Below are 24,295 nucleotides of genomic sequence, written 5' to 3'. Positions count from 1 at the left end.
ATTATACAAATCTATGAACAATATGATTTAATTGTAAAGACATTCATATTTAAGTTTTAGTATTGCAATTTCATGAGCAGATGATATTCGAATTCTTTCAGCTACGCGGAGACGACCAACACGTCAGTAAAGGTGTCCTACTGTGTTGCAGACGTCACAGATCCATCTGATTTAAAACCAAAATAGAGGGACTATTTCACCAAGGCTGTCTCTTTCTCCGTCATGCATTGGATTCACGACAAACGTACCGCTTTAGACAACATATATTCCTGTCTAAAACATAACGGAAACTTCCTTTTCAACTGTTTCTCTGACACTTCATCAATTGTCAAGACAATAAGAGCCGTAGAAAACGACACGAGATGGCGAAATCTCGTGAAATCTCGCCAATTCACGTACACGATATATCCGTGGCTTGAAAGTGACGTAGCCGGTTTGAAACGTTTGATAGAAGGATGCGGCTTCGAAGTTGAGATTTGTTGTTTTCGTCGACAGAAGGTAAACATTCCCTGTGAGGAAATATTCAGAGCTTCTGTACGCCCGTTTCTGCCACATTTTGACTACATACCGACGGAAATGCATGAAGATATGTGGAAAATTGCATGGCAAGCGGTGGACTCTTGTACTTATAGCAGAGACGGTGAAAAAAGTGAAAAAGTTTGGATGACGAATTGTTTTGAAGTTCGCGCACGGAAGCCACGATTCGCTACTGAACTGTCAAAATAATTCAGAAATGAGATCATCACCGTGTTCTGGTTTGTTGCTTAAAACTAATTTTCTGTTTTCTCTCAAAATATTGTCGTCAGATGAGTCCAAAATGTGTGGGATATGTACGGCCTGATGAGTAATAAAATGACAATGAAATGATAATGAAAACGGAATCTATATCCTTTGTATCAGTCTCATCTTCCGACAAGTTTTCCCATGCGAAGAATACTTTCTATGCCTTCTAAGTGGAAAACTGATTTTAGCAAGATGGTCTCGTTCTTTAGGGAGTAGTAGTATATTGTAGTACTTTTTAAAACCGCTAGGAGAGCTCCTGCTCAAATGCATATTCGATACCACGTCAGCTCCGCTGGAAAAGGACTGTCTGGAAGATTTTACCTTCAACTTATTTCAGCTGCTGTCTGAGAATGTGGCCCAGAAAGGCTTAAGTCGTCTAATGGAAGAATGTGATATAGGAATTTCACCTCGGAAAACAATACTCTGTCGTGGTCCTGCGGAGCAGATGAAAGTTAGACAGATAATAAGATAGACCAAATGACAGTTACTCAAGCAACTGGCCTGCTGGATTTCAAAGAAGCAGATCTATGGTTGCTCTCTTGTGATGCACCTTGACCAAAAGCAAGAAATGTTCTGGGACACTCTAGAAGAAATTTTACTGAAGGGCGAGGATTGCAGTCTGCGGGAAAGACTGCCTAATATGGGAGTCCCACGCCCCGGTTGTACATGCAAAAAAGCAATTAACGTCATATACGACGTCGGAATTTTGGACGACAAGATCTATGGGCAAAGCACCAACATTGTTTCTAACTTATATGAACAAAAGCGAAGCCACATCTGTCTCGGCTTGCCGATTTGAATTTAAAGATAAAAATCGTTTATGGTTTGATATGGCTGCACAATTTAAGGCAGTGGAGATCTGAACAACAACTAGTTTTTGGTTTGTCTGTCTGTCTGTCTGTCTGTCTGTCTGTCTGTCTGCATTTCACAATGATATATACACAATGCTGCGTTGCCGTGCGTCCTCAGATGTGCTATTCTTTGATATTGGAAGGCCATCTCTGCTTTGGTTTCCTTTCCTTTTCTCTTCAGATCATTTGTATCTTTATTTCATACCTTGTTATAGCATCAAACTTAACATTTCATTACCCAATATTTCTTTCACGTCTTTTCTTTGTTTCAGTACGCAGGGCTCGTGAATTGTATAAAGCCAAGGCATAAACCTTGGTCGAATACAGAACAAAACAAGGTCACACGCGCCAGGGGGCGCAAAATAGAACATGACCTTTGTCTTCGCAAGACCTACCCACATACCAAATATCATCACAATCCACCCAGAGGTCCTAGAAGAACACGGAACTAAAAAGGATGACACTCAGGCTGACTACAAATATCAGGAAAAAACACAAACCGACACACAGACAGACAGACCCAAAACAATACCTCCAGTTTCGATGGAGGTAATGAAAAGCATTACGTTTGTGGTGTCTCGAACGTGCCAGACGCCACGAGTACGAAAAGAGAAGGTCACAAAACGGGTCAATGTCCTGCCCGGTATCAAGCCCATCTATCACGGCACTGTTGGCATGTTGTCAGGACCCCAACCTTGACTTTTACAGTAAGTAAGGGCCGTATTTCGATACGGATCATTTAGAGTTAATGATACATACCGTACACCGTTTATATCGCGCGTATGGACAGTTCGTAAAACCGTTATCATATTTAGACAGTCTCTGGATGTTTATTTGACCTATTAAAATTTATAACTACCATCTGAATCCGCAAAGGGCGGGTGAAAGACCACGTGACCTTTGTCTCTGCGTGATTCGGCTAAATTCAAGGTAATATACGACAGGCCCGCGCCTAAATAGAAACATACTGGTGAAATGTCGAGATCGGCAATGATAGATTAACCGTATACGGCCGGGTCGCGTTGTTGTTGGAAACCGTACAGGGTGCAGTGGGAACATGAGCGAAACTTGACACGCCTTCTGGAGGCTTCGAGCGGCAAGCTTTGTCCACCAGTCGAGGGGAAAAGACTTTGGACACACACGCGCAGGTCTCTCAACAAGCGAGTCCACACCGAGTTTCAAAACAGCTCTGGTTGTATTGTAGATTCAGCGTGTAGACATGAGTGCGCTACGTTGCGATCCCAATAAGAAGTACGTGTGGCGGGGCTGTGGGATTCCCCAGGAGACATTTAGTTTCTGTGATCGCGACGTCGTTATCCAGGAGAGTATCGGAGGGGGCGGGGAGGCTGCGATCATCTGGCCGGCGGTAAGGGGCGACGTTCGGTACCGTATAGATCAGGCTTTACGGCCGGCCACCTTGCGTGCTTTGTGTACTTTTGCCACCTACTTCAAACACGCCCTGCTTGTTATTATTCTGTCACCCAGCATCGTGTTCTGCTGCTATAAAAAAAAAAGTCTCTTATGGTCTGGTTGAAAAAGCCAGTTGCTTGCACCATGCACATCGTATAATGTCTGCTTTCTTTTCACAGTCTTTCTTTTATTTCTGTTTTATTGCTGTCTAAATACCTGCCTTAAAAACATCTCTCCACATCCTTAGCGTTTTTCTTTCTTTACTGATTAACACCGTCTATCTTTTCAATTCTTGCTAAGATCATGCAACTGCTTGCCCGCTTCTACCAAACAGGTTTAAATCGACTTTTTAAAACGTCCTTGTTGCGATAGAGCTGACTGATGATCCATTCAATATTAATTGCTGTTACTTATCAACACGCTATCACAGTAGCTTGTAACGGTTGTTGTTGTTCACCTTGTAGTTTCTAGTGGCACATTTAGGGCAGCGGGTTTCTTGCTGTTTCAGTAGCAGGGTATTTTTACAGGTACAGGTTGCTAGCCCTTTCCCTTTAATGTGCTCAAGGAACCTCCTCGAACACTGGACCTCCATTTTACGTCAGAAAGACGGTTAGCTTGCAACAGTACGAACGATAAATAAGCCATTTGATATATGTTGCCGCCGTTCAAAAAGACGCGCCCCCATATCTGCCATATTTGTGGGCAAAAATAACCGTTTCCATGTGAAGATGACCCCACACGGGGACATACGTTCTCAAGCAGTTGTCGGTTTGTCATCAATATCATGCCGGGCCATATGCATGTCATACGTTTTGTCAAACGGCTGATATTACCAATATGACGATAAGTATTGCTTTCAAACTACCATACATGCTTTGCATTTCTGTATCTATAAATGTATCAGGCTTTGTTGATAAACACATAGTTTATCAAATTCACGGAAGCAAGATATTGACAAGCCCCTTTTCCAATTCCACGCAATAGCGCAAATAATATCTGTATTATAACACTCCCTCTTATAAAGGAACAAAGGAATTTTGATACGTATTTATTCTGTGTAGACCTGCAAAAATAATTTTCAGTTCTTAAAAAAACATATACCCTTACTAATGTTTATTTTCAATTCATTGTTTTATCGCCCAATCGTTTTGCAAGTAACGAATATTAAAATGTAATATATAGCTTCTCGTGGACAAAAGCTATCATGTCTTTAGGCAAAGTGTGCTAATTTGAAAATGCATGTATCTTTTCATTGCTCAAAGAAAGGCGACAAAAACATGCAATTGTTTCAACTTTCGCAAGGGGGAGCTTCTTGGTATGCATGAAAGGCATATCCTCCTATGCCAACATTGATAAATCTCTTGTGATACCATAATTTCATATGAAAGCTGTAAGTCCCATACATTTCAAGTATGCTGTGTTGTCAAGTTGATAGTGTTCTTCCGTAAATGTTAGACAGCCACGCCTTGGTTGTGAATTTTGAACCGTACGTAAACACCTTATAAATCAAAACAACGCCCGAAGTGGCACGAACTCAAAAACGACCGGGAATTCCTGCGCACGCAAACAAGATATACATATCTGGCCATGGGTGAACGGTCTCTTATCAGGATTCAAGTCCATCCTTGGAATCTAAAATAGACCAAATGTGTCGTCGGCTACTGACACCGGTATATCACCGACAACACCATAGCTCACTGTAAACAGAGAGGACTTACGGCGTAAGGTTTCAGGTTGTTTTTACTGTAGGTTGGTTTTTTTTTTTTCGGATTTCCCACGAGTTGTCGCCTACAGTTTGAAAACCTCTCAATGTCTAGTTTTTATTTCATAGATATTACCTCGTCTCACGTTGGTCTCATAGTTCAAGATAGCGAGGTAAAACTAGGACTTACAGTGTAAAGTTTCAGGTTGTTTTCACTGTCGGTTGGTTGTTTTTTTGTCCGAGTTCCCACGAGTTGTCACCTACAATTTGAAAACCTCTCAATTTCTGGTTTTTATTTCTTAGATATTACCTCGTCTCACGTTGGTCTCATAGTTCAATATAGCGAGGTAAAACTAGGACTTACAGTGTAAAGTTTCAGGTTGTTTTTACTGTAGTTTGGTTGTTTTTTTGTCAGATTTCCCACGAGTTGTCGCCTACAGTTTGAAAACCTCTCAATGTGTAGTATTTATTTCATAGATTTTACCTCGTCTCACGTTGGTCTCATAGTTCAAGATAGCGAGGTATACGTAAAATAGAATTAATTGGAAACGATGACACTCTGTGTTTTCGTTTGTTATGATGGCCATCCCAGAACTAACTTTGAGAGGCCTGATGCATATGGTATAGTTCGCATACCAGGGTGTCATACATAACGTCGCTGAGCCATATCCACATACACGACATGCCTGTCAACTGTACCGTCAGTATCAAATGATGTCTACATCTGCAATGTCGACGTGATAGGACAGACACAACAACCGGCCTTCTACCAAAACTAGATAAAGGTTTTATTTAGAAACAACACAGTGACGCAGGATAAGGAGGGGGTCAAGAACGAATGTATTGTATGATCATTGAGTGCGTGTTAACACTTCTCAAGCAATTTCGAATCATGTCATAGATCTACCGTATCATTGAACAGATATGTGTGAAGATATTAATTTGAATTGAGGCTTTCCTGAGAATATTTATGTCTCAATTTGTTCAAGATATAGGATTGGACATTTGAGACCTGACATGTGGCTTGTATGTCGCGTTGAGACGGGACTTGCAATTTTTGAATTGTTTTGCCATGTTGAGAACTTTCTGGAAATGTTGTTACAGCGCTTGTGTCAACCCATTTCTGCCAGTAGGTAACATGATCAGACGTTGAGACGTTTGCCACTAAAGAAGACGGAAGGCTCGATCAAAAATTCAGTCAGATGAAATTCTGATGTATGTTGTGTGTGAAGCCTAAATATAACATGCACGCACAATGACATATACTCGAGTCTGGCAGTTAGTCCACTGTTTGGCCCCAGAACCCAGAGGTACCGGGTTCGAATCCGGGGTTCCCTGATTTGTCTCGTTGACGTTGTGCCCTTGGGAAAGGCACTTTACACGACTTTCCCCACTTCACTCAGGTGAAAATGAGTACCTAGCTTCGGTTAGGGACGTCCCTTCCGAGAGAGGTGTGGCTCTCCTCAAACACGTAAAAGAACCCAACACACTTATCGAAAAGAGTAGGGCTCCTTCCCGGTGTGAGTGGATCATATAAATCTGTCCGGATATGCAGCTTGTACTCTTCAGTACAAACCTGGTGTACATGTGTGTATGATGCGGTTTACCGGGTATTCAATACAAACAAAAACAACAAACTACTAGGGATTCTTACTCACCAAGCAGAGGTTAGACTCCGGCTATAGTTTTGGACGTTTTTAAAGGCGTTTTTGTCAAGCTTTCTATTTTGTCCCGTTTTCTTTATGGCGGACTAGCCGGAGCCTAACCTCTGCTTGGAGGGTGGCTGTCGAAGAGGACATGCTCTGATAGCTGTGTCTTTGATATTCAGTCAGCCACAGCGGCAGACGTGACAGAACAGACACTCGATCCGTGATGGTGGTACTGGTGTTTACAGTTGAGGAGTTGAGGGGGAGGGGGGCAAACACACCTGTTTTATTGATGTTGGCGTAATGCGGGTAGCAGCAGAACTGCAGGCAGGAGGCGCTCTTGCAAAGTGAGACATGTCCAAACACTGGGCATGCCTCAGTCGTGATGGTGATTACAGGTTTGCGTAGCAAAACCTTTGTTGGATATCCGTTGGCATGTGGGGTGGCCGCCATCTTGATTTTGTGACGTCGCAGGGTAGCCATACCATTTCATTGAGAGGGGTGTTTTTTGGGGTCGCCAGCGTTCTCTCTATTCTTATTATTACTGTTCCCAAATCATGACACGTTTGTCTAATTTGTTTGTAGGCCATCATTCTGGGACGATATCTGGAGTCCAATAAAGACAAAATCGTGGATAGGAAAGTTATCGAGCTGGGAGCCGGGACCGCCCTGACGGGAATTGTGGCGAGTTTGCTTGGTAAGGTTCGCCCTCTTGTGTCTTCTGTCTTCAGTTGGCCATGGGTGACGGCTAGTAGATGTGGACATTATCAGACATAAATTATACAAATGAGGACCTCATTTACATCATTTATGAGGAAATACTACAATAGCCTTCTTTGCCAACATAACGGAATCTCATACTTGAACAAATTGTTTTATTCCGGTAGGGGAGATGATCATATGACATACTTTATGCAAATGAGGTCCTTTTTTGCATAGTGAATGGGAAAAATTTATGCCACTCGAAAAGGTATTGAATGACTTCTATATTTGCCGCACAGAAGTCTTGCAGAGCTAGTACTTGAACGAAGGGCACTATGAAATAATTTGTTAATTTGTAGGTAAAATTGTTAAAACATATCTTGTCTACAGGGGCGGAGGTGACCATCACCGACACGAAAGAGGCTTTAGAATGTACATCGGTTAACGTTCATAAGAACACAAAGGACGTCAGGCACACTCCCCTGGTGAAGCAACTGAGATGGGGGGCGGACCTGCACATGTACCCCGACTCGGACCACTACGACTACATCCTGGGAGCCGACATCGTCTACATCGGTAGGGACATGTGGCATGTATTAATATGAAATTTCATCTGTGATGGTAGATAAATATCAAACCATTGCCATGTATTAGCATAAAATATTATTTGTGCTGGTAGATAATATATTAACCCATTATGTGTAATATATTACCATGAATGTTAATCTGTGGTGGTAGATAGATACCATTACGAAGACGGATCAAACTTGCTGTTAGACATTGACGGCGGCCGGTACCAACTTCCAATAACCTTTGACCCATTGCTGACGTCACACTTACATACATCGGTAGAGAATATGTGTCATGTATTAGCATAAAAGTTCATCTGTGTTAGCCTTGGTCGATAGATGCCATTACGAAGAACGACCAGACTTGTTAGTAGACATTGACGGCGGCCGGTGCCGACTTCCAATCACCTTTGACCCGTTGCTGACGTCACACTTACATACATCGGTAGGGACATGTGCCATGTATTAGCATAAAGGTATATCTGTGGTGGTAGATGGATACCATTACGAAGAAGGACTAAATTTACTGTTGGACATTGACGGGGGCCGGTACCGACTTCCAATAACCTTTGACCATTTGCTGACGTCACACTTACACACATCGGTAGAGACATGTGTCATGTATTGCCATGAATGTTCATCAGTTGTGGTAGATAAAATTAATCCATCAGGAAGAAGGATTAAACTTACTATTGGACAAAGTCGAGGGTCGGTACCGACTTCCAATCACCTTTGACCCGTTGCTGACGTCACACTTCCGGAAGCGGACGGTAATTGCCTGACGTCATGTCCTTTCTCATAAGAGATCGAAAATTCGAACCTCAGTGACAAAGGCTATAGCCAAGATGGCCGCCGAAAATTCGGTAAGGTTTTTGTTACAATGTTGTTTTTGTATACAGTCTAGCTTTCGATAAAATCGGAATTGATTTATCTCCGCTTTGTTCTTTATCTCTACAGAGGACACCTTCCCTGACCTACTGCGCACGCTCCGACACCTGTGCGACAAGGACACGGTCATCCTCCTGGCCAGTAAGATCCGCTATGAGCGGGACGAACGCTTCTTCAACATGTTACGTCAGGAGTATGACGTCAGGGTCATCAAGGAGGTCAAAGAGGACGAAGTGAAGATCTATAAAGCCACACTACCCAGACGGGACGTCGCTGCAATGCCTTGCTGAATCGCTAGGCTGTGCTTTGGTGTTCGTAAGGCATGCCCGTCTAGAGCTAAGCATGGAAAGAAAGGAAGGCTTAAGCCATATAAAAAGTGCTCTTCTTTACGGGGTACCTGCGTCATCAAAATGGCGGGGGGGGGGGGGCAGCCGACCAACGACGGTTAAGCTCCAGCTGTCCCTCAGTGTAGCGTTTTGGCGTCCTTAACTTGAAGACATGACGATTACTTGGCTTCAGATGATCCTGGGTACCCTCCAAGCAGAGGCAAGATCCGGGGTATTTTCGACGTATTTCCGTGGTTTTTAAACGTCTTTCGACTTTTCCTCATAAGAGGAGGAAGACTCAACAAAAAACGGAAAAGTGCAAATACGTATAAAATACCGCGAAAATACGTCGAAAATACCCCGGATCTTACCTCTGCTTGGAGAGTAGCTCTTGGCATACACTGACCTTCCTGAAGGGCGCACTTGAAGAGGAAATTGTGGCGCTCCACCGCTCATTGGTCGGCTGCCCGTTGATGACGTAGGATGACGTAGGCTGTACCTCGTGTCTTCAATTAACTATGTAATGCTTATCAATTCCAACATGGTGCTTGCAACTGTGATGTATCTATAGACTATGTACCAAAGAATATATATTGGTGGAAGCGTTTGAGTTCACGTACAGTTGCATGGCATAATTATAGCCTGTATTGGACTAGCCGCGATCATCGAAGGCACTTGAAGTATCGGAATAAATTTGCAATAAATCTATTATTAAAATCTTTATTGTTTGGCCTAGTAAGATTATGTTATCCCGAATGTTTAAAGATAAAGAGGCTTGATAAATTGGATCTGTCCCTGAGGCGTCGCCAAAATGGCAATGAAATACTGCACGACAGATCTAGAGCATGAATATCAGGTGGGACACACATTAGCTTAAAAGTATTCTTGACTGTTGAACAACACATTTACAGCAAGAGCTATCTACCACTCTAGAATCACGATCTTAGCTTGAGCACGAGGTATCGAAACAGGAAGTTCCGCTGCAGTGCTGCAGAAAGCCGCAAAGGACCCTTTTACGAATCGTTTTCTCATTTTGCCAACCCATACCACCAACATACCAAATGTCATAAAGATCCATCCACGACTTCTCGAGTTATATTGTTCACAAACACACAACACAACGCACACGAAAACATAACCTTCTTTACAAAGGTAAGAACATTATAAAACTGTACATGTATAATATGAATTCGAAACCCATTTAAAAGAACATCATAGGAATTAATGTGAAACCCATTGTTGTGTTACAACTGCCGACGGGAAATGACGTCTCAGCGGGATCAACTTCGAGCCTCAAAAGTAACTGCTGATCCCGGTATAAGGTCATTCGTGTTCAACAAATCCTCCATCGTGACATATGAGAATATACCAAAGATCTCTTAAGTCTTTAACGTCAACATGGACGTAGGTGTCGGGAAGGGGATATCGGAAAACAACAAAGTCTAGAAAATGTGGCCCTCTAAATCCGACAGTTCTTGGAAATCAAAACTGCGAAAAGTACAAATGCGTTCGAGATGCCTCCGATATGTTTCCGATATGCTGTCCCGGACAGGGACCAAGGGTACCGGACAGGGCCCACGGGTACCGGACAGGGCCCAAGGGTGCCGGACAGGGCCCACGGATACCGGACAGGGGCCACGGGTACCGGACAGGGCCCACGGGTACCGGACAGGGCCCACGGGTACCGGAGCCATTTATGGATGTCAGTCCTGTCAGGAAGTACGCTCTGGGCGCGATGTGTGTGGGTGGGGTGCCACAAACGAGAGGATTTCTGGTGGTTGCCCTTTACCGGAAGCACTCACGTGAGAGGACCGTAGCACCCATTAGAGAGATCATTAGAAACCCATCCGCACCTGCTCCTGGGCAAAACATTTTAAAGGCAACCAAAGCAATATCAGGGCCCAGAATATGGAAATAACACAAAATTATGACAGTGACATTTACTAACACTATTTAGCACATTTGCGAGATAACTTCATACTTTAAGCATTGAGTTCTACAACGACGTCGTATTTTTGCATCATGGACGTCGCTATACATGGTGATCGTGTTGTTTGAACTTATCATGTACTTATTCATTTATTTATTTATTTATTTATTTATTCATTAATCTTTAGGGTAGTCCCTTCAGTTAACATTATAACTGATTTCCAAGGGAGCCCTGTACTGTATAGATAGAAATGACTAATTAATAAATCGACTTTCAAAATTCGATTTTCGGGCCCTAATATTGCTTTGGTTTCCTTTAAGTGGCATGCACTCACTTTGTAGACACGACCATATGGAGTTAGACGTAAATGATATCGAACCACTGAATCTCTGATATGAATAATTTTTCACGCACGTACACTACTTGAAACAACATTTCCGACAAAAACAAGCTAGCGACACAGTTCCAAGAAAAGTCGTGCATGGTTGCCCAACCCTATACCATTTATTCCCGACCCCATATAAAGCTACCTGCAAGTTAACTCAAACTTGTAGCATGGCAGGTTGAAAACATGGGATACCCAACCCGAAAGTTCTGTTGCAGTACCAAATAAAGCCGCTAGGAGGCCCATAATCACGCTCGTCCTTTGTTTTGTCAACCACCTACCAAATATCATAACAATCCATCAATAGATTCTTGAGATATGCTGTTTAACCAAAAGAAAAATCACAAAGCTACATCCGGTATAAAACATAACCTTCTTGTTCTATAGCTGTTCATTTTATGATGATAAAAGAAGTTTATAATTTATTAGCATCTACGATTCCCTTAAAGGCAACCAAAGCAATATTAGGGCCAAAAATAGTAATAGAAAAAATGCTGAAATCTTTATGGTAGTGACATTTACTAGCATTGTTTAGCACAGTTGCTTAATAACTTCTTACTTTTAGGATTTTAAAACCGTGCAGAAACGTGCCATACGATGATCCCCTTAGTTTCGCGAGCCTACAAAAACTCTGGCCACGATTTTCAGTGAGTTCTCACATCACAACAATGTCGTATTTTTGCATCATGAACGTCGCTACTGACATCGTGATATACGTCGTGATAGTGTTGTTTGAACTAATCATGTATAGAAATGACTAAATAGATTGACTTTCCCATGTTCCAAATCTAATTTTTCGGACCCTAATATTGCTTGGCAAATCTACTAAAGTGAGTGCATCAACTTTAGGCAAATGTAGTAAAAAACTGAACCTGTCCCTCCCCGCTGAATGGTATCGCCCGCTGAAAGACCGCGCGTGCCTGAACCACGTGACTGCCTTCTGACATTCGCCGGTAAGCCAGGGAGAGCGGACCACAAAACACCCACATTTCCTTGTTTTTTTCTGCAAGAAAGAACGACAGGTAGGGCTTCATTTTCATTTCTATGAATCTTTAGGTGTTTATGATTCGATTTCAGGTGTAGCTGTGGTCTGTTGATGTTTATTTCGAGCAAAACATTGAGATGTTTCAGAGAGTTTACTGTCTAGTCGTCCTAACACATGCACATGTGTGTTATAGTTTACGTAACGTTTCAGAACGTGACTTCGCAAATTGTCCTTCAAATTCAATCTTTTGTGTCACAAATGTCACGGAATGCTAGAAAAATACTTCTAGTTCACGACTACAAACAACTGTTTATAATCTGACATAAGAGGATGAAGGAAAGACTTTAGAAATAGAACAATAGCCCGTGTGCTATATGAGAGCACTGCAAAAAGTGGTTTGATATAAAGAGGGTGGGAGGGGGGTTTTGTAAATGTCATTTTAAACGTTAAAACGGATTTCCGGTTTTCCTTTGAAGTATGCCGATTTCCTGATGACTACCATAAAAAAGGGTGCAGTCCATGACTTGCATTTTAGCTGAAATATTGATCATGACATTCTTTAATACATTGATTTCCATGTGCCGGTAGGCTAGCTTGGGCATTTAAATAGAATTATGAATTATGAATACTGGTATGAGATTCCCTTTGTGATATTTTGCCATTTTATGCATTTACATAGATTTGTATTGCTCTATATAAATGGGATCTTTAGCTGTTTAATACTCAGCTCTAAACAGTTTGGAGTGTTTGCCATTTAGTGTACACAATTTTAGATTGCCTTTAAGATTACAAGGAGATCTAGACCAAAATCAATCATTGCCAGATTTCATTCCAGAAACTTCTGACAGAAAAGTATGCCGGAGTAGCTATGCCAGAGGCCTATTTCATGGGGGCATGCATGGGGGGCTACCATCAACACTGCACGCTAGATTTCCCATAGAGCGCTTGTTTTTAAATACATAATAATATTGTTTTGTCGGACATTTCGTGACACCTTAACTCCTAGCTAGCCGGCCTGTTAGGAAGGTAATGGGATGATGCCTTCTTAAGTATTTCAAAACGGAAAGCTTCTTAAAAGCTTTTGCTGTCAATGGGTAATCTCTATACATTTAACCCCATGCGGCCATTCTTAGTATTATTGTATGCTTAACTGTGATAACGTTATATGTAGTGTAACTTACTGTAAGCTCCTTTTACTATCTAATAATATAAAATGAAATTGAATAAATCTTATGATTTATCAATTTTTTTTGGGTCTGTGTTAACATAAGACTTTTTTGACTGTCTTCTAATAAATTGTCAAATCATGGTCTCAAAGTCCGAATCAGTGCAAACGCTTACATTACTGATAAGGAAACCCCTCATGACTGTCACACTTATATTTGCTGACAAAATATTTGCTCCTACTGCTGCTAGGTGTAGTATAACTATGAGGTGAATGACTCCTGTAAACATAGAACATATTACAAGTCGAGTTACTGTATTATACATGGTTGAGGGACTTAAAGGCAACCAAAGCAATATTATTAGGGACCAAAAAATGGAACTGAAAAAATACTTAGATCTTAATTGTAGTGACATTTACTAACACTGTCTAGCACATTTGTGTAAAAACTTCATACTTTGAGCATTTTAAAACTGTGCAAAAACATGCCATGCGATGATCCCCTTAGTTTCGTGAGCCTACAAAAACCCCGGCGACGATTTTCAGTGAGTTCTCACATTACAACGAAGTCATATTTTTGCATCATGGACGTCACTATACATTATGACAGTGTTTGAACTAATGACTGTATAGAAATGACTAAATAAATTGACTTTTGAAATCCGATTTTCGGGCCCTTATATTGCTTGGGTTGCCTTGGATTTTGCAGGACTGGGTTAAAAGAGGCTTTCGCACTGATTTAAGTTCGTGCTGGCCACAGAAAAATGTAGTGTAAAGGTTTATCCCTGGGTCAGGTCGATAATAAGATTTGCGAACATAAAACCGCCACAAATATTTCAAATTGCACAGCAAAAAAAAAAAGAATGGTTATCATGGGCTATTTTGTCAGCGGATGAAAGGCTGCTAAGTGAGCGATGAATAGTACAATCAGTGGGCTGGAAACATTGTTGAATTTGAAAAGACTAAAAATTGTCCTTGCCTGTTTGGTCATTGTATGATGGTATTGGTGTGTAAACATACCTCTTAACTGTAGACTAAAATACTCAGTGGAGTGCTTGAGTCTAAATAGCATGCCATGGTCTCCTGGTAAGCACTCCCATTTCTGAATCTTATGATGGTTGTATGTTTCAGTCCTCTCCAAGCAGATGTAGGGTTGGCTACCCAATATCTGCTTGGAGATTACATGGAACTTGGGCTTATTTGAAATGGTACATTTTTGTGGCATTTTGTATGTCTTTTTGGGAAAATGCCAAAAAGACCCTGGACTCAACATCAACTCTGAAACCCCCCTTCCACACCATCCTATCGTTTGGTCGCTCCCCCCCTTCGCAATGATCCCCTTCGCAATATTTTCAAAGAAAAACCCCTGAAAATATCCCAGCGCCACCATCATGCAAAGACTTATGTATGATGTATATTTCTGGGAACCCAGGATGTAGTTGTCATGCGCTTTCTACTACTAGGGCAGGAAGTGTAGTAATTAGACACATGTATGTAGGACAAGTAAGAATGACACAGCAAAATCTCTGGCTTATATAGTCAGTGTAACAGGGATTGGGTGTAGAGATCTGTTACTAGTTAACATAACTATAAGCACTGGATTCTAGGCCAACAAAAAGGTATGGTATTCTTTAACATTTATAACAATATTGTAAGATATAGTACATGCATGTTTCACAGGAAATAGTAATGAATACCGCAGCTATATAACCGATGTAGCAAACATTTGAAGATGAACAGTAGCTGAATTGTAGGGTGTAAAATTTTCCAGACTGGCTACCTGTTATATAAATACAGTTTGGTTTAGGCTTGGTTGGTATGTTGACTAGTCTTTACTAAATACAAAAATGTACATGTGAGACTTATGCCCACTTTACATACCGTTTTTCTGGTATTATCCCTGATATATTTGCACACACTGCCAGGAAATATTGGAGGATACCTGTCGCGCTTGAATTGCAGTTGCAACCCATCATTATAAATTTTGTTTTTAGGTAATACAGTAATATTGCATTCAATGAGATTTGTCAACTTGTCAGGAGCACGAAGATATCTTTGATAGCCAGATTTGTCCAATATTGACTGTAACTATCCTCTGTGCCTCAATTTGGTGTGTAACAGGCCTTCTCGTTCTGCTATCTTTGTGTGAAGGCAGTGTTCTTGCCAGGCCTTTTCAGCATAGGGGCCCCCTACTAGTATGCTGTGATTTGGACCCCCTATGCTGTGATCTGGACCCCTATGCTGTGTTTCAACCAGCATAGGGGTGTTTCTTTCTGGGACAAACCTTTTGACCCTTCATAAATCTTATAAAAAGTTCATATTTGGCTTTAGAATGAGGCTGTGACAGAGGAAAAACTCTACTTCACAAAATTTATCCCTCAAAATGCATGAAATAATGTCTCATTGGGTTATGAATTTACAAATTTTCCGGGGGAACATGCCGGACTCTGGTCACTCCACGCGTGACTTGCGCCGCGTAAAGTTGGCCTTCTGTACCTGACCCCTATGCTGTGAAAAAATCCTGGTGAGAACACTGGAAGGACTCTCATGCCACAACTGCATTTTACATCAAGCAATATTAAGGCAAAATTGAGATGGGACCCTTTTGGTCCCTGAACTAGTATGAAGCCTCCACACAGCCATGATTGGCATGCCGTTAATTTGAATTTCTTCCACATGATGCTTCGCCTTTGTACTATTACAAGCCCTATTTTGATTTATATTCGTTTGATTTGCACAATTTTTCAAGTGGTCTCCGAGATCACAGAGCCCGCTGTCGTCAACGGAAGGGAAAGGGCATTGGTGGTGGGAAGGGGTTGGATGTTTATGTAACTTGTAAGGGAAAGATCATTGCTGGTTAATGAATGGTGTAAGGCTAGGGAAGTTTCATTATTGATCATAGTATGCAGGATAAAGAAGGGACAGATCATTTCTGGTGTTCTGGTGGGAGCATGAACATAGGTAAAAACTTACTTCTGAAAATGGAGTACTGAGAATATGGTGCTGCAAGGCATGTCCCTGTGGCGCAAGCAGTAACACAACCCCGTTGCTTCGCCATCTGGATCAAATTCTGTGGATCCTAGGGTCCGCCTTCGATCCTAAGGGTCGACTCGAGCTCGGACATGTTGTAAAGGATTGCAGTCGTCATATTTTGGATGGTGACGTAAAGCCGGCGGCCCTGTCTATGAGAGAGCTTCGGGCGTAAGCCTCAAGCATCAAACCTCTGCACGTAAAATAACCCAACACACTTATCGAGAAGAGTAGGGGTGACCCAGTGTACATGTGCTTGGCCAAAAACGTGAGCCGTGGCGAGGCCGCATTGCCCTACCACTAGCTACTTGAAAAAGCATCATGCTTCACCTCAAATGAGGATGACTGCTTTACCTTAATGTTATTAACCTTATGGTTTGTTTGCATTTGTAGATCTATTGAACCAAGATGTCTGCCGGAAACGCCAAACTCCAACACCCTGCCCCCAACTTTGAGAGCACTGCCGTGCTGCCGTCTGGAGAGTTCAAGACCATCAAACTGTCTGACTACAAAGGTGAGTTTGACATATATTTGTTTGCTTGTGCATTTATATTTCAGTATTCAAAATGGATACTTTGGGGATTAGGGACGCTTGATTAATGACGATATACATAAATTGCCAGCTGATTTTTAGTTGGAGATATTTTGGTTTCAGCTTAAGAAGACATTAGGTTACATCAAATGTACACTTTTGTATTCTGTCAGCACAATATGCTTCTTAAGTCTTTCAATTCATCAGCAATAATGTAAGAATGTAGGTCTGAAATGGAAGCATGTTTCTTATCTATTGCAGGAAAATACTTGGTCATCTTCTTCTACCCTCTGGACTTGTAAGTGGCATGAATTCATCTTGTGTACCATACAAATTTTGTATTTTTTCTACAAGTTAAGCCATCTCAAAAAATATGTACAATATATGACATTTTATGTCTGCTGCCTAATTTAATTGTAAATATGTTAAATTCTTTGATTAGGGAACAAGTAAATGGACTGTATATCTGGATTATATTGACTTGTTATGTTGTGTTTCTTCCAGCACGTTTGTGTGTCCGACAGAAATCATCGCCTTCAGCGATCGCGTGGAGGAGTTCAAGAAGATCAGCTGCGAGGTGGTCGCGGTCTCGACAGACTCCCAGTTCTCCCACTTGGCATGGTGTGTAATAAACACCTTTATGCACTCGATGTCTTCTTATAAAAGGATGCATCTGGTTCTCCAAGATGCTTACTGTAGATCAGAAAGCATTTATAAAATCTTAGTTGGTGTTCTGTAATGTCAAACTTTAAGTTATTTCAGACTTTATCAGAGAGATTCAAGAAGTCTTTTGTGTTTATTTCCAACTGATTCTTTATAAATGTCATGTTTTAATTTATATTTGTGTTATTGTAAAGAAGTTTTATTCAATTGCTTAGTACGTTTGTTAGTATCTGTTGGCAAGTATCACAGGAAAAATACATGAAGCATTGCATGACTTGTATTTAATTTTTTATAATTTTTTATCTAGGACAAACACCCCCAGAAAGCAGGGAGGTCTGGGTAAGATGCAGATCCCAATCCTGTCAGACAAAGCCATGACCATCTCCAAAGACTATGGAGTGTTGATGGAGGATGAGGGCATCGCCTTCCGGTACGTTTTTTAGCCATTTTTGTTTCGTTTGTATTGCATGGTTGTATGATGTATAAACCACCTTAAGGTGTAACACTCCAATTCTGTACAGTATTAACTAAAGTACAAGCTATGTAAGACCAGACTGAAGCACAGTAGGGTTTGACCCACTTACCTATTGGAAGGACCCCTACTTCATTTTTTGGTAAGTGTGGTGGGTTCTTTAGCATGCTCTAGGTGTAGCTGTCCTCAAACATGGGACCTCCTAGCTTTACGTCCCAAACCAAGCCTAGGTATTCATTTTCGCCTGAGCAGAGTGAGGAAATTTGTGAAAGTGCCTTTCCCAAGGGTACAACATGGTGATCTGCCAGGGATTTGAAGCCAAAACCTCTAAAGTCTGAGATATCACTACATTATGTTAATCTCATATCATTTTTTTCTGTGTATGATTCAGTGGTCTGTTCATCATTGACGACAAGGGCACGCTGCGGCAGATCACCATCAACGATCTGCCGGTGGGGCGCTCGGTCGACGAGACGCTGCGTCTGGTTCAGGCCTTCCAGTTCACCGACAAACACGGCGAAGGTCGGTTGGCTCTATTGTTGCGTAGATTTATAAGCCCTTTCTTAGATTCGAGTATGCATGTGCAGTGTCAAAGGTGAAGGCCCCTGAGACATAAACGAAAACGGCACAAAAATAATCTACATGGTAATCTTTTAGTTTCACACGCTTACTGTAAATACTGTAGATACCATAGCCCCGCACACCTCCATCAAAACGTAGAAATGCAAATTTAGAACATAAAAAAGAAAATATTTCACGGACATGTAGTCACTCTCTCATTGGTCGAACCGCTAATTGTGATGGACAGTCAGGATCAGTCTATTAGGGCTTGGATTTTCTATCAGTTCTCACCACACAACGACATTGTATCTTTGCTCATTCAATTTTGATATGTAATGGTATAGTGTTATTGTAACTTACTATCTGTAGGAATGACTACAAAGTTGACTTTTCAATTCAAGTTTCAAGTCTCATAAAATGTTCTGGATGCCTTTAAATATCACAATCCTTTTTTTTTTCTTCTCTCAGTGTGCCCCGCTGGTTGGAAGCCTGGCGCAGACACCATCAAGCCAGACGTAAAGGACAGCAAAGAATACTTCTCCAAGCAGTAGTTCTAAAACTCCAGAGTGGGCAACAATAATCTCCAAGCAGATGTAGGGTGAAAGGTTGGGCTTCTCTCATCTCTGACAGTCTCTCAACTGTAATCTTTCACCCCAACATCTGCTTGGAGATTATGCAACCATTCTCAAACTTCTAGATCAAATCCTACTGAAATATCTTTGAACTTTAGGTGATAAAGAGGAATTCTTTGTTCAAAACATCAAAAACCTTAACGTAGATTATTATATAGAGCATAGAAAGTCCTATGTTAAATTATCAAAGGAACTTGTTCTGTTTTGGTTGTTGTGTACATTTTTTTCACGTTAACTATTCTGTGGTGTAGAAGTACATGTAGGATGGAGAGACAGTTAAAAGTATTGTGGCATCATGAGAAAAGGTATCGGGTGTGCAAATTGTAAGTTCAGTAGGTAAGAAGACTTGGAAATATTTCAAAGATTGAAAAGGCATTGGGAAGCATGTGGTTTTGACTGTCAACATTCCTGTGTTTCGTTGTCTTTTCCCATGCAGAAAATTTACAAGCATTTCGATGTGATGGTTGTCTGGTATGCTTTGTGATAGGAAAGTTGTTCTTTGCTTCGAAGTGAATAAACCAGAGGTGCTTTGAGCAACAAAACTTGTTTTCATTTCCTTTTAATTCTGAGTCACTGTTAGAAGACATTGCACAAATATTAATATTGACATAGCTTTCTTAGTTTGCTGTGCATAATATATAAAACCAAATATATAAAACCTCAACCCCTTGTAGTATTTTATATAAGTTACTGATAATAAAGATTTCAAGCCAGTATAATATTGTGATTGATAGGTAAGAAACACTTCAAACCTAAATCTCTTTAATTTATGAAAGCACTATTGCCCAAATAAGATATGCCAGCATGAAATTTGGGTCATAGCATATTCTTGTTTTTCATATGAAAATCATGGGTTCATGGCAATAGACCGACTGCATAGCCCCACCCACTTCCGTCAAAACGTAGACATGCAAAATAAAATGCAAATTTTCAACGGTCATGCAGCCACTCTCTCATTGGTCGAACCGCTAATTGCAATGCTGTCATTGGTTGAATTGCTCATTGTGATGGACAGTCGGGATCGGTCTATTCTAGCATTCATAGGCCCGGTTTACACACGGGTTTTTGAATCGAATTGGAGTCGAGAAGTTTTTAGTTGGAAAACTCCACTTGAGCAGCCCAAAGCTCCTCATACACAGCCTCGAGTCGAGATGTGTGTTAATCGGGCCATAGTCACATTAAGTGTCAATCATTTACGCAAGGAGAGGCTCCACTTCGTGTCATTGGCCAAGGAGGGCAGGCGCAGAGGGGCGGGGCTTGTTGGCCCCTCCCCCTCCATCCCAATGGAATAGGACGCACACCTCTGCTTCCTGGTCAGTTTGGTTGCCATGGCAATCTGGGACGGTTTGTCGTTGTTATTCACAGGTTTTTTCCTCAGGTTCGGGAGGCTAAAGGCCTTCATTTGCGAGGCGAGCTGAATGAAGCTTAACGTCGGTACAGTTTGAGAAGCGCCCCCTGGTGAAGGTGTTTTGATGTACATGTTGGACACTGATGCGCTTCGAACTGGCTCGTTTCCTGATCTCGTGGGAGAAAGTCTTTTGATATTGTTCGAAACTTGCCCCGGAAATAACCCAGGTAAAACTGGTTGTGTCGTTTTTTCGGGCGCGCCTTTGTCCTGGGCTTTCGCCTGTTCCATTGCATTTAGGGACATACCATTTGCTACAAGCCGTGGGGTCCTTTCTGCTACGTTACGCCAGCGTATAGATGACTTTTTTTCTAAAATTTTAAGTTCGACGGCGTTCGAATTCTGCTGTTTCCTTGCAAAATCGGGATCTGCCGTTCGTGGCAATCTCGGAATCTGAGGTCTATGACCCCCATTTTGTGCGGACACTCGCTGAGGACCGTTCGCACTTTTCCCCTGTTTTGCACGAGGGTTGTTTTCGGGCTCAAGGTACTCCAAGGGTTGGGACTTGATTGCAAGAAGCAGGTCCTTGAGATCACGAGTCTCGATGTTGCGGGCGAGCCGGGTCTTCTGGTGCTGCAGTTCAATCCGATGCACCTTGTCGTGTAGGCGGCGCTGCAGCGACACGTTCATCATGCGGGCCGTCTGTAGAGACATGCTGTGCCCATTGGACAACTCGACCAACCCGCCTGTGGAGAATATAGAGAAAAAGTTATTTAGAAATGTATATAACAAACAAACACAGAGGACTACTACTATAACTACATGGTATATAGAATAGTATATGGAATATAGAAAAGTGTTATGGTTATCTACGTGGAACGGAAGGTTTTCTTTTCGGTGTGTCTGTTTATCTATTTGTGTTTAATCACTTATTTACATGCTAGTTATGTGGAGACACTGACAGGAAGTTAGGTCAAAGGTTCTTGAAAGGTCCCAGAATGCTATCAAAGTTCCCTGTCTTCAATTTCCTAATACATGCATGCCTGTTGTTACCCTATGGGCCTTAAATACTGGAGCCAGACGGGAAAAAAGCTGTTCAGTGAGAGATTTACAATCATGACTAAGACAAGAAATTGAAATAGGAAATATTTCACGGAGGTATGCGATCCTCGAACTCTTGCCATGGAGCCCTAAATTTGGAAAATGTAACGTTTTGAACAGATGTGAGCCAGTTTTCACACCATGCAAAGAAGCCTTGCAAACAATGCTCACAACAAAGCGTGTACACAACGTTAGCTAAGGTGGTAGTTTCGTCAAAATGTGACCAGCATAACTCTTCCTCATTATCACTGACAAACAACAATACGAAATAACTCTAGCGGTTAGCTAGCGCACTGCAGCTACCGTTCCGTTTGGGTGCTTTAACTGCATGATCCTTTAATTATTCCCCTTTTACCCCTACACATGCATCGATCAGATTCCTGTCCAAACTATGCTGAGTTTAATCCTCGTACAATACTAGAGATGTGAAACGTGATACCACAACCGCCCTGGCCCCAGGAAAACCCCGCTTTTGAAAGAAGCTGTCTGAAACAGATACAACTTTCTTTAGAATCAATCCGAGGAGCTTCTTGGTTGATCTTAATCGCCATTATCCTGTCATCTTCTTTAAGGTTATTTTCTGGAGGTGCTTTTTTTTTACATCCCGGTATTAGGAACACGTTTTACTCTAGATAGTTTTTAGTCGGCTCGTCGAACTCTGGGTAAATCGAGCGCGCAATGGTCAATACTGGTCAAATTCGAATGGTAAATGAAACGGCTCGAAATGTTGAAGATATGTTTATTTATCTATTCATCTTTAGGGTGGTCCCTTCAGTTAACATTGTAACTGATTTCCAAGGGAGACCTTAAATGTATATATATGGAATATGGAGTGCCTTTAACATCACAATCCTAAACATTTGATTTCTATTTAAAGTACGTTCATGTAATTTCAAACACTGAAAATACAGTCCAGGTACATGTACAGACTACGTGTGCTCAAACAAGGAAAAAACACATTGAAACTCGACTTGTTCTGTTTCCAGATATTGGTAGGGAAACAATTCTATGCTTGTTTCTTTTCTATCCTTAATTTGCGCAAATTGCACCGACTTTCGGGCTCTCCCGGGATTGAAGATTACGCGCCCTAAAACTAGGTTTCGTCTTTAGTACAAATTACCCGAGGTGTAGACAATTTGGCAATCAGTGTCATTGTATTGGCTTCGTAACAACAATAAAGTTTATCACAGCTTCGACTCGAATAGCCAGACTACAAAACAAGGTTTGCGTGAATAATGTTAAATCAACTCACTCACAGGCAAGCACTTTACATCACATCTGTGCTAAGCCCCTATCACACATACAGTACTAGTACTTGACCACAGCCCCCCCCCCCCCCCCCCCCGACCTTATCCAGACCATATATAGTTGGGAGTTGAGCAAGGCCATCTGTGTAGTTTGCCCACTTGTCTTAAAAATCCAGCCGACTACATATTTTGACAAATCAAACTCAGGAAAGTCAGATTCAACTAAAATACGATAAGAGTAGTGAACTACAATAGGATAGATTCCAGGCTACTCCCAACTCAGCGCCGACCTTGGTTGGGAAATGGTCGGGAGCAAGTCGTGAGAGCGTCCTGAATATGTGTGACAGGGACTTCTAACATTGTAAAGTGATGCGTGTGTGACGTCTGAGATGTAAATATCTCGGCAACAACACAAACAAGTGGCTGGTGACATGCGAGGACGGGTGTCACAGAGGACGGATTTGTGTGAACAAACGTCCCCTGAAACACTACTCCACACGACCGACATGTATACGGGTATCTAGTCATTATGCTGACAAAATAGATACTTGGTTCGCTGTTGTTTGGGGGATGAAACCGCCGTAGAATAACATACATGTGGCAAGCATACTCAGTGCTAGTTGTCAACACTACACTGCACATACACAGCAAGTTATGCTGTATTTTTTTACCATACTGACAAATATGAGTGATTTTAACCCAATAGCTACGTATTATAACCTCTCCCTCAAAGATATCATAAATCGTCTTGAAATGTACAGTATTTCCCAAGTTCGCTCTGGCGCAAGCCGTGGTAAGATTTGTTGTCCTGACCAATATCAGCTTGTTTGTGTTACGCAACATGTGAATAAAGTTAAACATAGACATATTACAATGACCTTACAGTTACTTATAAGATGCTTGCTTTAACAATATCTTAAAACGTTATGCAAAGTTCAGTGGCTCTTTAAGGTATCGTTGGTGCAAGGAGTGACTTTTCGTTTGGTGGCATTTCCTTGACCAGTTTACTGACTCGAAGACTTACCCTGTCCATCGCCGGACATAGGTGGCGCGGCCGACATATCTCAACTCGGGAAGTCCAAACCAAGATCGTATCTTGAACGCTTCAGCTGTTTAGGTGGAAAACTATACATAAAACGCTCTATTGGAATCGAAGCTGCGTGCAGTGAACCCGTAGCTTTCTTCACGTCTTATTCTTCTAGACAATGTTGTGCCGTATGCAAAACGAGTTGTGACTCCGTTCACATGGATATCTGTCCTGGGGCTATACCGGCTTGGCCCAACCGGATCACTTACTGTGCGAGACAACTCACGCATAAAAACAGTCTGCCCCTAATCGTACCTTGATTACAAGGTGGAGAACAATAGTC

At 41.7% G+C, this 24,295-nt stretch overlaps 3 protein-coding genes across 4 annotated transcripts; 2 read left to right on the top strand and 1 right to left on the bottom strand.

Moving 5' to 3' along the window:
- The first annotated feature begins 2,570 nt into the window (after positions 1–2,570).
- On the top strand, positions 2,571–9,093 carry LOC136445374 (protein N-lysine methyltransferase METTL21A-like). Its single transcript, XM_066443351.1, has 4 exons — positions 2,571–3,000; positions 6,978–7,089; positions 7,485–7,670; positions 8,621–9,093. Exons 1-4 carry the CDS (start codon positions 2,854–2,856, stop codon positions 8,839–8,841), a joined length of 666 nt encoding a protein of 221 aa, XP_066299448.1. The 5' UTR covers positions 2,571–2,853; the 3' UTR covers positions 8,842–9,093.
- Positions 9,094–12,087: 2,994 nt separating this feature from the next.
- LOC136444560 (peroxiredoxin-1-like) lies at positions 12,088–19,774 on the top strand. 2 transcript variants are annotated; one of them, XM_066442166.1, is made up of 7 exons: positions 12,088–12,214; positions 16,766–16,886; positions 17,166–17,202; positions 17,409–17,525; positions 17,875–17,997; positions 18,431–18,561; positions 19,069–19,774. In XM_066442166.1, the coding sequence occupies exons 2-7, from the start codon at positions 16,781–16,783 to the stop codon at positions 19,149–19,151; spliced, it is 597 nt and encodes a 198-aa protein (XP_066298263.1). In that variant the 5' UTR covers positions 12,088–12,214; positions 16,766–16,780; the 3' UTR covers positions 19,152–19,774. The 2 variants fall into 2 exon arrangements, with proteins under 2 accessions (XP_066298263.1, XP_066298264.1); XM_066442167.1 differs by lacking the exon at positions 12,088–12,214 and adding an exon at positions 14,846–14,961.
- A 157-nt stretch (positions 19,775–19,931) lies between these two features.
- Positions 19,932–24,057, bottom strand: LOC136444559 (uncharacterized). Its single transcript, XM_066442165.1, has 2 exons — positions 23,950–24,057; positions 19,932–21,323 (listed from the first exon to the last, which is right to left on the bottom strand). The coding sequence occupies exons 1-2, from the start codon at positions 23,984–23,986 to the stop codon at positions 20,422–20,424; spliced, it is 939 nt and encodes a 312-aa protein (XP_066298262.1). The 5' UTR covers positions 23,987–24,057; the 3' UTR covers positions 19,932–20,421.
- Between the last annotated feature and the right edge of the window lie 238 nt (positions 24,058–24,295).

Source organism: Branchiostoma lanceolatum, chromosome 11, assembly GCF_035083965.1.
Source record: "Branchiostoma lanceolatum isolate klBraLanc5 chromosome 11, klBraLanc5.hap2, whole genome shotgun sequence".
Taxonomy (NCBI): Eukaryota; Metazoa; Chordata; class Leptocardii; order Amphioxiformes; family Branchiostomatidae; genus Branchiostoma; species Branchiostoma lanceolatum.
The sequence above is the reverse complement of the archived record's forward strand: the minus strand, read 5'-3'. Positions and strand labels throughout refer to the sequence as shown.

Excerpts from the sequence above, each read along its gene's own strand:
- LOC136444559 (XM_066442165.1), bottom strand. The coding sequence starts at position 23,986 with ATGTCGGCCGCGCCACCTATGTCCGGCGATGGACAGG. Across the intron at positions 21,324-23,949 it reads TATGTCCGGCGATGGACAGG|GCGGGTTGGTCGAGTTGTCC; the intron begins GTAAGTCTTCGA and ends TATTCTCCACAG.
- LOC136444560 (XM_066442166.1), top strand. The coding sequence starts at position 16,781 with ATGTCTGCCGGAAACGCCAAACTCCAACACCCTGCCCCCAACTTTGAG. Across the intron at positions 17,203-17,408 it reads TTCTTCTACCCTCTGGACTT|CACGTTTGTGTGTCCGACAG; the intron begins GTAAGTGGCATG and ends TGTTTCTTCCAG. Across the intron at positions 17,526-17,874 it reads CAGTTCTCCCACTTGGCATG|GACAAACACCCCCAGAAAGC; the intron begins GTGTGTAATAAA and ends TTTTTTATCTAG.
- LOC136445374 (XM_066443351.1), top strand. The coding sequence starts at position 2,854 with ATGAGTGCGCTACGTTGCGATCCCAATAAGAAGTACGTGTGGCGGGGC. Across the intron at positions 3,001-6,977 it reads CTGCGATCATCTGGCCGGCG|GCCATCATTCTGGGACGATA; the intron begins GTAAGGGGCGAC and ends ATTTGTTTGTAG. Across the intron at positions 7,090-7,484 it reads AATTGTGGCGAGTTTGCTTG|GGGCGGAGGTGACCATCACC; the intron begins GTAAGGTTCGCC and ends TCTTGTCTACAG.